The 13,818-nt window shown below is 53.0% G+C and overlaps 6 protein-coding genes across 6 annotated transcripts; 3 read left to right on the top strand and 3 right to left on the bottom strand.

The window, feature by feature from the left end:
• Positions 1-88: 88 nt before the first annotated feature.
• P153DRAFT_296792 (uncharacterized protein) lies at positions 89-1,977 on the top strand (the record flags this gene model as incomplete). Its single annotated transcript, XM_033664112.1, has 2 exons — positions 89-283; positions 376-1,977. The coding sequence occupies 2 exons, from the start codon at positions 89-91 to the stop codon at positions 1,975-1,977; spliced, it is 1,797 nt and encodes a 598-aa protein (XP_033521288.1).
• Positions 1,978-2,894: 917 nt separating this feature from the next.
• On the top strand, positions 2,895-3,800 carry P153DRAFT_388215 (kinase-like protein; the record flags this gene model as incomplete). The annotated part of the gene is made up of 1 exon (XM_033670737.1): positions 2,895-3,800. One exon carries the CDS (start codon positions 2,895-2,897, stop codon positions 3,798-3,800), a length of 906 nt encoding a protein of 301 aa, XP_033521287.1.
• Positions 3,801-4,774: 974 nt separating this feature from the next.
• Positions 4,775-5,878, bottom strand: P153DRAFT_407210 (uncharacterized protein; the record flags this gene model as incomplete). Its single annotated transcript, XM_033672041.1, has 1 exon — positions 4,775-5,878. One exon carries the CDS (start codon positions 5,876-5,878, stop codon positions 4,775-4,777), a length of 1,104 nt encoding a protein of 367 aa, XP_033521286.1.
• A 2,414-nt stretch (positions 5,879-8,292) lies between these two features.
• On the bottom strand, positions 8,293-8,939 carry P153DRAFT_377830 (LexA/Signal peptidase; the record flags this gene model as incomplete). Its single annotated transcript, XM_033669757.1, has 2 exons — positions 8,293-8,852; positions 8,903-8,939. 2 exons carry the CDS (start codon positions 8,937-8,939, stop codon positions 8,293-8,295), a joined length of 597 nt encoding a protein of 198 aa, XP_033521285.1.
• Positions 8,940-9,177: 238 nt separating this feature from the next.
• On the top strand, positions 9,178-10,538 carry P153DRAFT_388212 (Clavaminate synthase-like protein; the record flags this gene model as incomplete). The annotated part of the gene is made up of 3 exons (XM_033670736.1): positions 9,178-9,233; positions 9,291-9,343; positions 9,535-10,538. The coding sequence occupies 3 exons, from the start codon at positions 9,178-9,180 to the stop codon at positions 10,536-10,538; spliced, it is 1,113 nt and encodes a 370-aa protein (XP_033521284.1).
• A 120-nt stretch (positions 10,539-10,658) lies between these two features.
• On the bottom strand, positions 10,659-13,652 carry P153DRAFT_296903 (DNA ligase 4; the record flags this gene model as incomplete). The annotated part of the gene is made up of 1 exon (XM_033664120.1): positions 10,659-13,652. One exon carries the CDS (start codon positions 13,650-13,652, stop codon positions 10,659-10,661), a length of 2,994 nt encoding a protein of 997 aa, XP_033521283.1.
• Positions 13,653-13,818: the final 166 nt, after the last annotated feature.

Below are 13,818 nucleotides of genomic sequence, written 5' to 3'. Positions count from 1 at the left end.
TCCAGCACCATGTTGTCGATGATTGTATCTAGTTAATTGATGTTTTTCTCTTCTCACAGACCTCGTGTGTTCGACTGCGCGACTTCGAATGCCTGACACACCTCATGCCCGTCACCAGCCTGTGGATGCGACGGCCCGACAGGAAGCTCCTCCCGCCGAGCATTTTCATGGGCCTGCTGGAGCTCCCATGCACACCTGGTTCACGTCACCGGCACGTACGCGTGCAAATGCTGCCCATGCAAAAGAGTTGCCGCTACATTTGATCCAGCTCATTCTTAACCACGTACGTGCAGCACAGTGAACAAACCGTTCTACTCGTGTCCATGTTGCTGTTATGCCCAAGTTGGATGACGCTGATGCTGACGGCCATTGCAGCTCGACGATGTCGCTGACCTCGCCCGCATCACGCGCACGTCGCGTCTCTTCTACTACATGACTCTTCCGCGCCTCTACGAGGAAGTCACATTGCGCGCCTACTCGGACATTCGGTACATCAACGGCCGGCCTGAAGGTTATGGAAGCGGGAGCCCCTTTGCTATGGGCATGAATACGCTGGTGTCACGCACCTTTGCCGACTATGTGCACGTGTTTAGGCTCATAGGTGACTGGCGCGAACACGACATGGAAGACTACAAGCAAGGGCGCGTGCCCGATAACAGCATGATGCTGCAGATAGCCATCCGCGCTGCCCTCGACAAGATGAAGAACCTGCGCGCCTTTGCCTGGGAACTTAACAGCAAGCCGCTGAACACCGTCTATCAGGCCCTCTTGACCAAGCCGTCTCTCACGTCCCTCACCTTGCGCTGTCAGACGCAGCGAACTCCACGGCCCACCACGCTTATACCGCCGCTGCCACACCTGACCACCTTGGTCGTGTATGACATCGACCCGCTGTGCTACCCAGACGATATCTCGCTGCTGCTCCTTGGCTCCAAGAGACTCGAGAACATCAAGCTGCATTGGAACCCACGCATGCGTGACAGTGGCGAGGAGTCAGTCAATCTGATGGGCTTGTTCGGACGCTGCCTCGCCGCAAAAGTTCAGATGCCTCTGAGGCGCTTCGCCCTGTACAATCTATATACCCGTTTCTTTGGCGACGGCTTCGACAATGTCAGCGACCCACATGTAATTGAAGAAGTTACACTGGTTAACTCCATGTCTACATCTGATCCTATGACTGTCTTCCTAGATAACACTTGGAGAATACAGTCAAGTACACCCATTCCACAGAACCTGAAGATGATGCGTACTGAGAACACTGACAAAGAGGGCGCCATCATGCTTCAGAAGTTCAAGGGCCTGGAGCGCATGTATCTTATTAGCAACAGAAAATCGCGAACTGGTATAAACCCCAACAGCGCTGCTGCAACACCCACTACGCCGTCCATGGCCACGCCTGGTACACCTACCCTACCTGAGAGCCACTGTCGTAGCATCGGTGGTGATTATCTCGCCGCCATCCAGTCGAATCACCGCACCATGCGCCACCTCCTCCTCTCCGATACGTGGCAGCTTTCCGACGACGCTCTCTTCCGCCTCTGCCAAGCGTGTCCCAACCTCGAACAGTTCGGCTTCGCTTGCACAGTTCCACCTCTCGAGTCCCTGCGCCAAGTCATAGCTCTAGTACCGAAAGTCTGGGCTATGCGTCTTCTAGTACGTCCGGGTTCGGAACTTGCCGACAAACTCGAAAGCATGGGGTCGGATATGCATGAGTTTGCGATGTCGACGGAACTATGGCGTCCTGAGTACAAAGGCTTGAAGTACGTTGGCTTAGGCGAAAAGTTCATCTGGAGATTGGGTAAGGTGGTGTTTCCGCCAAAGGAGAAGGTGATGTCGGTGCCGAATGGCCCTCCTAATAGCCTCAATGCAAAGCTGACAGGGCCGATTCGAAAACTCGAAAGACTCAATAAAGAGGACGTCAAGGATATTGAGATTTGGGGCATGGATTCCGTCGAGTTCGAGGCTAAGTTTCCGTAATAGAGACCACAGGCCTTGGACATCTCGATCAAAATTGCTCAGAGTTATGCAAGTTTGGCATGCGATAACTGGACTGTTGATCACTAGATGCGAATTCGGCATATGCAAGAATACAGCTGTGCGGAATATATCGGTATTCCTCAGTTATGTCAGCAACGACCGGATCTTGCTGAAAGACCTGAGGTCTTTCGAATCTCACCCTGCGATGGCAGACCGGATCGACGACATCTCGCGGTCGCGGCATTGAGTGGAAAACCTACGACCCAAATCCTCGTCTGTACGAAGAATCGTGGACGATCATTCAGCCGGGACGGCAGTTTGCGTCAACGAGGTGAACGAGTGGACGAGCAAATTTCTCAACTGACAATGACTATGAGTCAACGTAAAGCACGCAGCGTTGCGAAGTGTCTACTCACGATCTCCGGTTTGCGTGTCGTGGGTTCTGATGACCAACATCGCTGCATCATGTCATTGGCCTGTCTCGCAACCACCTCAATCGTAACATTCCATTACCGTTCCATATATTGGGATAAGTGGCAACAACATCCGTCAAGGAATACGTGCCATCTACGACGTTTTACCGTTGCTGCTGTTCAAATTTGGTAGTATAGGAGAAGTACCATCAACAATTTGTAGGTCTACGTAGGTTTCATTGTACTTTGGGCCTATCACTCAACGTGCTATTTGATGGTAATGGTTCGTGAGCACATTGCAACCATGGTTTGCAGTCTCAGACTTCGTCCATACAGAGCTCTTGACATTCTAAGGCTAAAGAGTTCCTACTACCTGCAAAATCTCTCACTCCCTCGCTCCCTTGCTCTCTTACAGTCGCTCGTTCACTTTCACACGCTCCTTTCTACATTGTGCGACGCCTGAAATTCCACTCCAACCGCACCGCCATTCTTTTGCCTTCAACCATGGCCGTTATCCAACCCGGTATCAAACACAGCATCTCCCGCACCACAGGGGAAAAGTACACCCCCGTCGCCCTGGCTGGCTCAGGACGCCACGGGGACGTCTGGTTTTGCACCTCCAACACAACCCCGGCCGCACTCGTCGCCCTCAAAGTCCCACGCCGATCAAGCCACGACGAATTAGCACGCGAAGTCGCCATGCTGCGCGCAATCCAGCATCATCTCACACGAACGACGACGGCGACGATGCAGAAGCATTTCCCGCATCCCATCGACTACTCCGCGCGCTTCCTAGCCGTACCGCCTATCCTTGGCCCCTCGCTAACGCAGCTCGTCTCCACGGCAAAGACGTGCACGCCTCGCGCCGTGGTGCCGAAAAGCCTAGTCCTGCACATCGCAAGACAACTTGTGGACGCCGTAGCATTTCTGCACGGCGAAGTCTCGGTCTGCCATCGCGATCTGTGGGAGGGAAACGTCATGCTGCGTCTTCCCACCCAAGAGAACCAGATGCCAGACGTTGTACTCATCGACTTTGGCAGCGCGGTGGAGGAGCCAGAGGGCCAGCGGTTCGCGTGGGAGAGGTCATGTGTGTATCGCATGGTGGAGCGGCTTGGAGCTTTGCATCGACGCATGGACGGCGGTGCTGCATCAGCGGAAAAGGACGGGGTTGGCGAGCTGGAAGACCGAGATCGTTTCTGGAACGAGTTTATGGGCTTTCTTGCTACTATGACGCCGGAAAAGGAGGGCGAGGAGATTGTCAGTTTTGCGGGCTTTAGAGAAAAGTTCGGGATTAGTTTGGATATTAGGCTCGGGAATGTGGATGTTGGCGAGATGAGGGAGGTTGGGGAGTTGTTGGGCAGGGCTGTGGAGATGGGGGAGGCGCTGCCGCGGTTGCCTGGCTTGCTGTGAGTGGGCAGGTGAGTCAAGAGCGTCCTGCATGGAGATTGATGGGTGTAGGTCAGGCCAGACCAGGCTGGATGGCCGCTGTTCGAAATTTGGGTGTGCGGTTTCCATGTTTGCGAGTAGCGCATTATAGGATCAAAAGTGGTATGCACGAATAAGCCCATCCACGCAATAATAAGCCAATATCCAGAACATCCGAATCCATATCCAAATTCCACGACCCCCCTTCCCCCAGTCTAAGGTTGACGCATACATTTGTATCATTCCTGCGCTGACACATTAACGACGTGGGCATTTTTTACTCTATTCTATCACTTCTGCAAAACTCGTGCAGTGCAGTCCATACCCCGACCGTGGGGATGAAATTGAAGCAAGGAGTAGGGTAAGACACATAATACCTGCACCGGTTTCACGCGCGTTACTAAACGATATTCCAGCCTTCTGGGTATTAGTTTTCCGTTATTTTATGGTTTGCAATGCGTAGCACGTCTCACGTTGTTCGGGGAAATCATGGACGTGAAGAAGGATGGATGTGTAGAAAGGATTTCGTGTCATTATCAAGTATCACTGTTACTACTGAGAAGGAATCATGTTGCCACCTTCCTTTTCAACATCACTGCTTGCTATCGAGTCATCCACCCACTGCGTTGAACATTAGAAACTCACTTGTCTCACCTATCATCTTTGTCACCCTTCCTTAACCTCTGTGATGGTTCGTTACACATGGCTAAGAACTCAGGGGTTGGCACGTTTTTCAGGCATGTGATGGGTATGAAAGAAATGAAACATGCAATAAACAAACTATGCTACCTAGAAAAAAAACCTCTACCTGGGTATCAATGCATATGCTGTTACTTACATCGCCGCTCATAACAAAGGCATAATACCTGCCTGATCCCAGTCCTGCAAACTACCTAATGCTCCAAATCAAATCATGAAAATCCACCGATAACGCCGAATCCAGCTTCGCCGAGCATATCCTAATTCTCAATGGTCAACGCCGTCCGACCCATAACCCTTCCAACCCCATTTCCTGGACCCGCTGCAGCAGCCCTAGCCGCAGCAGCCGTGGCCTCAGCAGCCCGAGCCCTATCCCGCAATACCTGTACCGGGCTGGGCACAGCATTACGCCGATCAATTAAGCTCAACCCCCATACCCCAGTGGGCGCAACATTTCGATACCGCTCATCGCCCTCGTGCGTGCCCTTACAATCCTTGTAGGTGCAAGTCCCGCGAGCGTAGTTATTTTTGCACCTTTGACGCATGCAATCCTGCTTTCCATGAGTCAGGGCGCAGTTCTGGCACGGCTCGCCATCGTCGCAGGTATCCGCCCACCAGTTGTTCCGGCAGTGTATGCAGGCAACTACCCGACGGGGGGCGGGCGGCAAACGGGATCTTCTTCCCCTGGTTGTAGGTGCCGAGCGGCTGGATGATGATGCGTTGCGGTCTGGCAACCGCGGAATAGCGACCTTGGGGGCTGGCTGGACAGGGGGTGCTGGCTGGACGGGGGGCTGCACGTTGGGGAACTGCATCCTGGGCGGCTGCATGCTGGGTTGTACCTGCGCGGTACTCCCTGAACTACTGCCGTAGCCAACTTGCAGGAGTTGGGGATCAGCGGTCTGGAACTGGTTGAACAGTCCCGCTTGCTGCATGTCTCCGTCTGACATGGTCTGGAACTGGTTGAACAGTCCCGCTTGCTGCATGGGGCCTCCAGGACCCCAGTTCTCCGGCCTCATGTGCATGTTGACATGTTGCTGGACTTGCCCTGGCCAAATACCGCCATCAAAACTGGCAGGCATCGCAGCCCTGGGCGGCTGCGATTGCTTCCGCAGCTCATCCTCGAACATTCTCATGAGGCGGGTGTTCTGCCCCCGGAGCGCTGTGACCTGACCATTGAGCGACTGGACCAATGCCACCGCCCTCCGGCTGTCATCCTCTCGCGACGCCTGCTCTAGCGCGAGACGCTCCATGGCGTGGTTGGCGCGCTCGGTCTCCAGTTCCAGCAGATGGTTGCGCCATTCGACCAGCTCCGTTGCGACAGCGAGCTCGACTTGCAGGGCAGCGATCTGATCTGACAAAGACATTGTGGTTTGAGGTGATGGTTCTTGAAGTGTATGAAGGGTGTAGTTATCACACGAGGTGATAGTATGTAATAACTGGAGTTAATGTTTTCTATTTTTGCTCCTGGAGAGAAATTGTTTATATATAAAAATGAAGAACCATTTCCTGGGTGAGATGCGGAGTTCGATAGCTGAGCCGTTTTCTCTTCTGCCCGGTACCAAACGTCTGAAGCAAGTGAGGCTTCTTCGATATCACGACATTGTCATAGGATCTTGATTATCAACTTGGTGGTTGGCTGAACGCAGATTCGGGAATGTGCTAAGGTAGCGGCCAACGTTTTGTTTCCATAGGAATCGATCGTGACACAAACCCTCTGTTGTGCTGCCCAGTTTCGTTGCCTCTCCACCCGATTCGATATCGGCTCTCTCAGACCCCTTGCCCCCCCGTACCCCGGACAGTCAGTGCTTTCAGAAGGTGCAGCTACGTGAAAAAATGGGAGTGGAGAAGCACCAGATCTCAGCAACAGAATCGGCCACAAACGGGACCTGGGCGGCCACGTCTCAAGCTTCTGCTGACCAAAGCGGGCCGAACGAACATGTTACCGACGGTTGCCAAACACCAAGAAGCGCAGTGGACGAGAGAGGGAGTCAAGTTGTAATGTTCTGGACTGCTTCAGAACTTCTCCTCACGGCAATTGAGCCCATTCTCGAACACTGAGAAGCCGCTTGCTCGTCTGCCTTGGAAATGGTCAGGGAGGATGGGGTTTAATCTTCATATCACACATCATTTTGTCTGCATGTGGAGAGTAAATGAGCAACCAGTTCGACATGCATGGACAGCATTCGAGCCTCTTGTATTGAAGATCCCCTCGTGCATATCATGGGTGAAAGCATGTGACATACTCCAAAACCTTCAATTTGAAGATTTCTAGCTATACACTGAAAACACCATTTCGCACGAGCCTCACAGACAGGAAACGAACAAATCGTTGCAGTTCCACAGTGCACAGTCGTGTCGTGCATAATTCGCCATATCCACCAGTTTACGTACAGAGGAAGTAAAAAGTCCGTCACCTGATCATTACTTGCTCGTATCTCAAACATCAATTCCACGTCTCGCAAAACGACCGCTCTCGATCCCTGCATTTTGCCCAAGTAGATTTTTCATGATCAAGAAGTTTTCACGGCCTAAGGTCGAGGAACCAAACTTCCATCGATGGCTGCCTGAGCTAGCAAACACGCAAATTTGCCTCAGCACACTGAACAGCCAGTCGCCAAGAGACGATTGATCAGCTCTGCATCTCTGGTACTATTACTGTGTGCTCTTACTCACAGTAACTGTGTGTCAAGGCGGTGGGGTATGGTTCCAACACTGCGTTAGAATATTGAGGGATTTTACTGTGTTGCGACGAACTCATTCCACGACAAGCATGAATACGCTGAAGACTGGTAAAAATGATAAGTATATTGTTGCATGCGTAAATATGACTTGACCGACACCCACGATATATCTGAGCCTAGCCCGAGCCGCCCTAATTGCGGCCAATCGTGCTCGCAGTTGTAGCACAGGCCAACAAGGCAGTCCAGGACAACGCTCCTCCCCCTCCGCTCGCAGGCCGAGTTTCTCCCGACGGACGTCCGCCTGATCGACCCCGTGACCACAGTCCTCTCCTACGGCTCAGAGTGTCGAGAAGCCCGAGTCACCGATGTTGTGCAAACAGCCGCGTGCCAGCATGTATTTCACTGTGTATGTATCCTCGGATAGTTCCAAGAAGGTTGAGAACAGACCGAAGGCGCCCTTATTATCGATAACAACTTTACAGACAAGACACAAGACAGTGGCGTAGTGAGGCATTGCATGTAGGACGACGGGATTCTGTTATATCGGAGCGAAGGTGGTGTTCATTGTCATGGGACAAAGACGCTGTATGAACTTGATTTGAGATATGAAACTTTGAGGCAAGTTGCTACAGGGACTAAACCTCGTGCGGCAGGTAGAACATGTGGATGTGAGGCTGCTTAGCGTTTAGAAACATGCGAGAAATGTGCATGTGAAGCTGGAGCCTCGAAACTGATGGCAAATATCTGTATAGAGATCACCCAGTTAAGGCGTGGTCTGCTCACTCGTCCATCTGATGCTGGTGCGGCCATGGTTGTTCGCTGTTCTCTATGAAGGAGGCATTTAGATTGATCGCATCGAGGAGTTTCTGGGCGTACGGTCTGAACCGATGTAGTGTAAACTCGATGCTGATCAACTGATCTTTAAGGCCGTGCACACTTAAAGTTGTAATCTGTCAATCTGATTGGGTGTGAGTCACAAACTAGCCGTTTCTCGAGTATGCAGGGCATCTTACATATTTTGGTACGTGTACAACGATCAAGGAATGAACCTTTCCTATTACAACGATGTTGCCAAGCGGGGACCATAACATCCACTTTTACGGAGTAACCCACTTATGCTCATCGCCCTTGTAATCTTCAACTGCATATTCTGCACCCAGCCATTTAATATCATTATACGGCGACGGCCTAACAACAGCAAGTACCTTGGACTTGACTAGCGCCAAAGGCAGCGGCCCAAAATGCCTGCTATCGCGACTCCACTCGAGATTATCCCCGGCAACCCAACAATGCCCAGGCGGAACCCTGACAACCTCTTCCCTCACATTCGCCCAGTCGCCGTCTTCGGGTTTGCTGTGTAGATCCGCGTCGCGACGTCCAGGCGTTATCACGCTGACGAAATCCCCCGGCATGCCAATTACGCGCTTGCAGCCCCGGTCGCGGGGGAAGACCGGGTTTGTGTAGGCGATTACGTCGCCGACGCGGATGCCTCGGCCGCGACGGTGGAGGCACGAGTAGATTAATATGCAGCGTGGTCCACGGTAGGTGTATGGCATAGTCGGTACCATGGAGACGCCGGTGGTGCTGCCCATGCCGCCGATGTAGGTGGTGAAGACGTGGAAGAAGAGGAAGGCGTTGCCGGCGATCCATACATTTCCTGTGTGCAGTGTTAGTAGAGGCTGGGAGGGAACGGGAAGGGACATGTACGTCGCATAGAACCGAGGATTGAATGCGCCTGGGACATTGTGAAGGGCGGTGAAGTGTTCTGCTATTGAGGCATTGTACGAGCTGTTCGATGTTTCAAGGACACGCGGGGTAGCAATTGAATTGGTAAGATGTGGACGAAGTGGAGGTGATCTCACATATCGATGTTCAAGCTTCGACGTTGTAAACTCCGTAGCCAAGACTTTAACTCCGGGCATGTCAACTTCTTCTCCAGATTTGCGAGAGCGCACAAAAACGTGACTCCACCAAAACTCACAATGTTACTCCAAGATGAAGTGATTGGGTTGTCAAGCCCAGAGCAAGCTGCAACGAGGTGTGTGACACGATGAATCGGACCCCACCGTCAACAAAGATGCTAAGAAATTGCCAGACCCGCACCAACAGGGCTCGAAGGCGAAGGGAAACTGAACGATGCTGTAAGAGGTGCTTCTATTTCCCATTATCGCTACCTGGAAAACACAGTCATTTATCCTCTGCTCGTTCATTCTCTGCCCGTTCATTCTCCACTTATTCATTTTCTACTCAATTATTCTCTACCCATTCCTTCCACTGATTTACCTTCTAATTCCTACCGCATGCTTTCTTTCTCCCCACCCATCTAACCCGCACCCCAGACCTAATAGCAACCTACCACGACCTCAACCCCTCCACAATCACCATCCTCACCGAAGACCCCTCCCCCCTAGAGTTCCTCCGCCACGTCTCCCGCAACAGGCCCTTCATCCTCCGCAACGGCGCCGCCACCTGGCCCGCACGTAAAAAATGGTCCGCCACCCACCTATCCTCCATCCTACACGACAAACCCGTAAACGTAGCTCTAACCCCCCACGGAAACGCCGATTCCATCTTAACCCTACCCTCAGGCGGTCGAATCTTCGTCAAACCCCTGGAGCGCACAGAGCCCTTCCCCGCAGTGCTGCGCGCCATCCAAGCCCAGGAACACTCACACTCACCCTCACACGACGACACGATGCCAACGCGCTACGCCCAAACCCAAAACGACAACCTACGCAACGAGTACGCCGCCCTCTTCGCAGACGTCCCACCCAGCATCCCATGGGCCAGAATCGCACTCCAGCAGCACCCCGACGCGATCAACTTCTGGCTCGGAAACTCGCGCTCCGTCACCGCCCTGCACAAGGATAACTACGAGAACATCTACGTGCAGATCCTGGGGCGCAAGCACTTTGTGCTGCTGCCGCCCGTGGAAGCGGCGTGTGTGAATGAGCGGGCGGTGTTGGCGGGGACGTATGCTACGGCATCTACGTCTCCGGATCTGGGGGAACTGGGGAAAGAGGATCTGCATATCCGCATCGATGAGCCGGTGACGTACACGCCGTTTGCCACCTGGGATCCTGATCGTCCGGAGGTTAATGCTACGCCGTATTCGAGGTACTCGCAGCCACTGAGGGTTACGCTTGAGGAGGGCGATATGCTGTATTTGCCTGCGCTGTGGTATCATAAGGTGAGTCAGAGTTGTAATGAGGAGGGGGTGTGCTGTGCGGTGAATTACTGGTATGATCTTGATTTTAGTGGGGGGTTTTGGAGCATGGCCAATTTTGTAAGGGGGGTGGGGTTGCTGGATGCGCAAGGGAGGGGTGAGGAGGAGACTGGATGAAAGGATGATGAAGAGGGTTGTGGTAATGGAGATCGGCGCGTATATCTGATTCCATGAAGGGGTGTTTTCCATACTTCATTACTCGTCATCATGTCTCATCCCATCATTCATCATGGCCGCTCATCCCCACTGAAACCTCTCCTCATCAACCCGTGTCCCCTCATCCCAGCACTTTTCTACCCATCCAACCCCCACCGTCCTAGCCAGCCCAGCAACAGCCACTCGACCACTGCTCGAAGCCACCTGCCCATCCGGCACAACGACATGCGTGATGCCCTGCTCATGCTCCCCTCCAACAACCACTCCGCCCCCAAAGCCCACATAATTCCGCGCCATCTGCGCTCTCAGCGCCCAAGCAGCATTGCTTGGACCTCCCTCGCGGAAAGCAACCCGTAAAGTACTAAACATGTAGCTCTTCAGCTCCGTGAACATCTCCCCATGGCCCTCGAGCTGTTGCAAAAAGGCATCGCGATCAAACGTCGCCTGCGCCGTAGGTCTCTCCATACCCTCAAGGAGTTTGCGCATCCCCTCCGCATCGCCGATATCCCTTGCATACGCATCCCCGCTCTCATCGACGTTCGCCTCGTACTCCTCCAGATCCTTGTCTAGAAGATGGAACAAATGGCGGTTCGGTTCGAACGGAAGTAGATACGGTAGCGCGCCGTCGTCGGCTTCACTCTGCGCGATGCAGTCTTGTATCCACACTGGTTTGACAATGTTATTCGCATTGCGCTTTTCGAGGGCCGCGACTTTGATCAGGCGCTTGTCTGCGACGATGACGAGGGCAGGATCCGTCGAGTCGCGTTGTACGATTTTGGCGCCATGCGCCTTGACGATGGCCTCGAGATCTGCCTTGGACGTCTTGACGGGGTGTAGTTGGTCTGTGAGGACATAGAACGTCAGGCCGGCAAAAAGGTTTGACGCTGGACCTGCGTAGGGCGTAATCGCCGTGTCGTTGCCAGCTACGGTAAGCGGTTTCTTGGTTGTGCGAGCCCGTTTCCGTCGCGATTGTTCGATCTTGAAGTCTTGTTCCTTTTCTTCGTGCGAGCGCTGCACCGAGTGGCGCAGCTCTTCCCATTCTGAGATGGAGAGTGCTTGGTCCCAGCGCTTGTCTATGCGAAGCTGCTTGAAGCGTGGGAAACGGAGCGTTACACCCATGCGGAATTTGTCGCTACCTTCAACACTTGCGGCTTTGCATTCTAGAACGACCGAGTCGCTAGGGTGGATCCATTGGTCTGGTCGTTCGTGCTGGCGATTCTCTAGATGGCCGCCCAGTTCGACGATAGGGGGTGGTCGTCGAGGATCCCAGTCTTTCCATTTGCCTTCGGTGCGACCACGTACAGCTGCGTAGTCCTCGCGACTGAAGCCCCCGCCGACCTTGAAGAAGGATAAACACTTTTGGTAATCTGGGTCTTCAGCGTTGACGTCTTTCCTGACGATGAGTCCGCACAGGAAGGATGAGTGAACGCCGCCGCGGTGCCCAGAGCCAAAATACCCACCGACAACGATGCAGTCGAGCGATTCTCCAAACTCAGACATGTACTCTGGCTTGACTTTCATCCAATCATTGTTGCGCTGGTTAAGACGGTACATTGAGCGTGGATTCTTCAGCACCAGACCTTCTGACGACTCGGCGACCACCTTGCGTAATGCTGGTTCGATGTCGGTGTGCGACCGTGCCTCAGTGTAGTCATGAACTTCCAGGCGACGAGGAACATCTTTGACGGCGCTTTCTAGAGCACGGCGGCGGTCGCGGAGGGTGTATTGTGTTAAAAGTTTGTCATTCAAGTATACACAGTCGAACACGCGGAAGAGCGGTCGCTGCCCCGTGTCTTTGTTGGTCTTATTTTCCTTCTCCGATATGGCTGCGGTTTTGAGAGTGCCAAATCCCACAATGTGGTCTACATCCATATCCCATGTGATCATCTCTCCATCGAGGATAATGTTTTTGACATTTGGTGGGAATGCATCTTTGATAAATCGTGTCAGCGCACCGGCCTCGGCTCCATCAAAGTGCTTTCCGTAGAGATAGGCATAGTCTTTAGCTTTTCGCGACCAGAATCCGAATCGCTTGCCGCCAGGTGCGTCTGGGTCTTCCACCATGTGAAGTTGCATACGCTCTCCGTCTAGTTTCTCCTCAATCCAGAAAGAATCGTCTCCTGAAATAGCTTGCATCCTCGCAACCATCTTTTCGAAAGATCCCATTTTGTCTTGGAAAGCTGCCAGTTGGGGTTGGAAACACTGCATCAAGCTGAGCCCGGTGTCCTCGCCCTCTAGACGAGTTTTAGGGTCGTAAAGTTCCCAGCACACGCGCCGAAGGTTAGACGAGATGTTGAATAGTATTTCAGCGTCTGGGTGCCATATATCGAATATTGTCTTTTCGGTTGCTCCGATCTTCATCTGTCGGAGGATCATGCGAATGAGCCATGTCATTTCCTCGGCATCCATTCTACGGTAGAACCTACGGAAAATCTTGAGTTGATCGTTCTCCAAGCCAGTCTGGGACAGCGCGTCCAGTGTCTTGTTCACCTCAGCGATTGACATGTCTTTGTGCTCGGTACGAGACTGCTCTGACGGACGCGATGACAAGACTTCGTAGCAGCGTCCAGCAAAATCACCGGCTGTCGAGGCCGAGGCCTTATGCAGCTGGCCAGGCAGCTTCCAATTGAGCAAGTGCTTCGCATCGTCAGAGTCTCTGTTGATTCCAGTGAGTTTGATCAAGATCTTCGCAATAGCCTTTTCTTTCAGACCATACATGGCCCGGTCTCGGTCTTTTTCCGGTATCATAAGCCGCATAGCTGGGTAGAAGTCATTCCCCACCTGCTTTCGCCAGTTTGCGATGTATCTTTCGATGATGTTGCGGCGAGCTTCGTGCGGCGATAGGTTCGAATGTCCTGTGGGCCCCACCCTTCGACGCGGTCCTGTTGGCTGCTTTCGCTTGCCACTCTCCATGAGCGGATCGAAAATTTCTTTGAAAAGTGTGTTGAAAGGTAGAGTTTTGTGCACGTTTAGCGGTCTGTTTGGGAACTTTGCATCGAGTTCGTTATCTTGGCCGTACATGAGTTTGTTCTCCTGCACGGCCTCGGCGTCGAGCATGCTTGTATCCTGAGCCATGTTGCGTGCATTGGAGAAAGAGAGAGATTGTGTGGGAAGTGCTTCCTGCTAGGTTTATTTGGAGGTGAGGGACAGACGCGTGTGACGTTAGGCATCAGTCGCGTCCCACACACGCCATCACGAGGTCACCGACCCTTGGACATTGGCACAGCCCTGTAATTACGGC

Source organism: Dothidotthia symphoricarpi, assembly GCF_010015815.1.
Source record: "Dothidotthia symphoricarpi CBS 119687 unplaced genomic scaffold P153scaffold_16, whole genome shotgun sequence".
Taxonomy (NCBI): Eukaryota; Fungi; Ascomycota; class Dothideomycetes; order Pleosporales; family Dothidotthiaceae; genus Dothidotthia; species Dothidotthia symphoricarpi.
The sequence above is the reverse complement of the archived record's forward strand: the minus strand, read 5'-3'. Positions and strand labels throughout refer to the sequence as shown.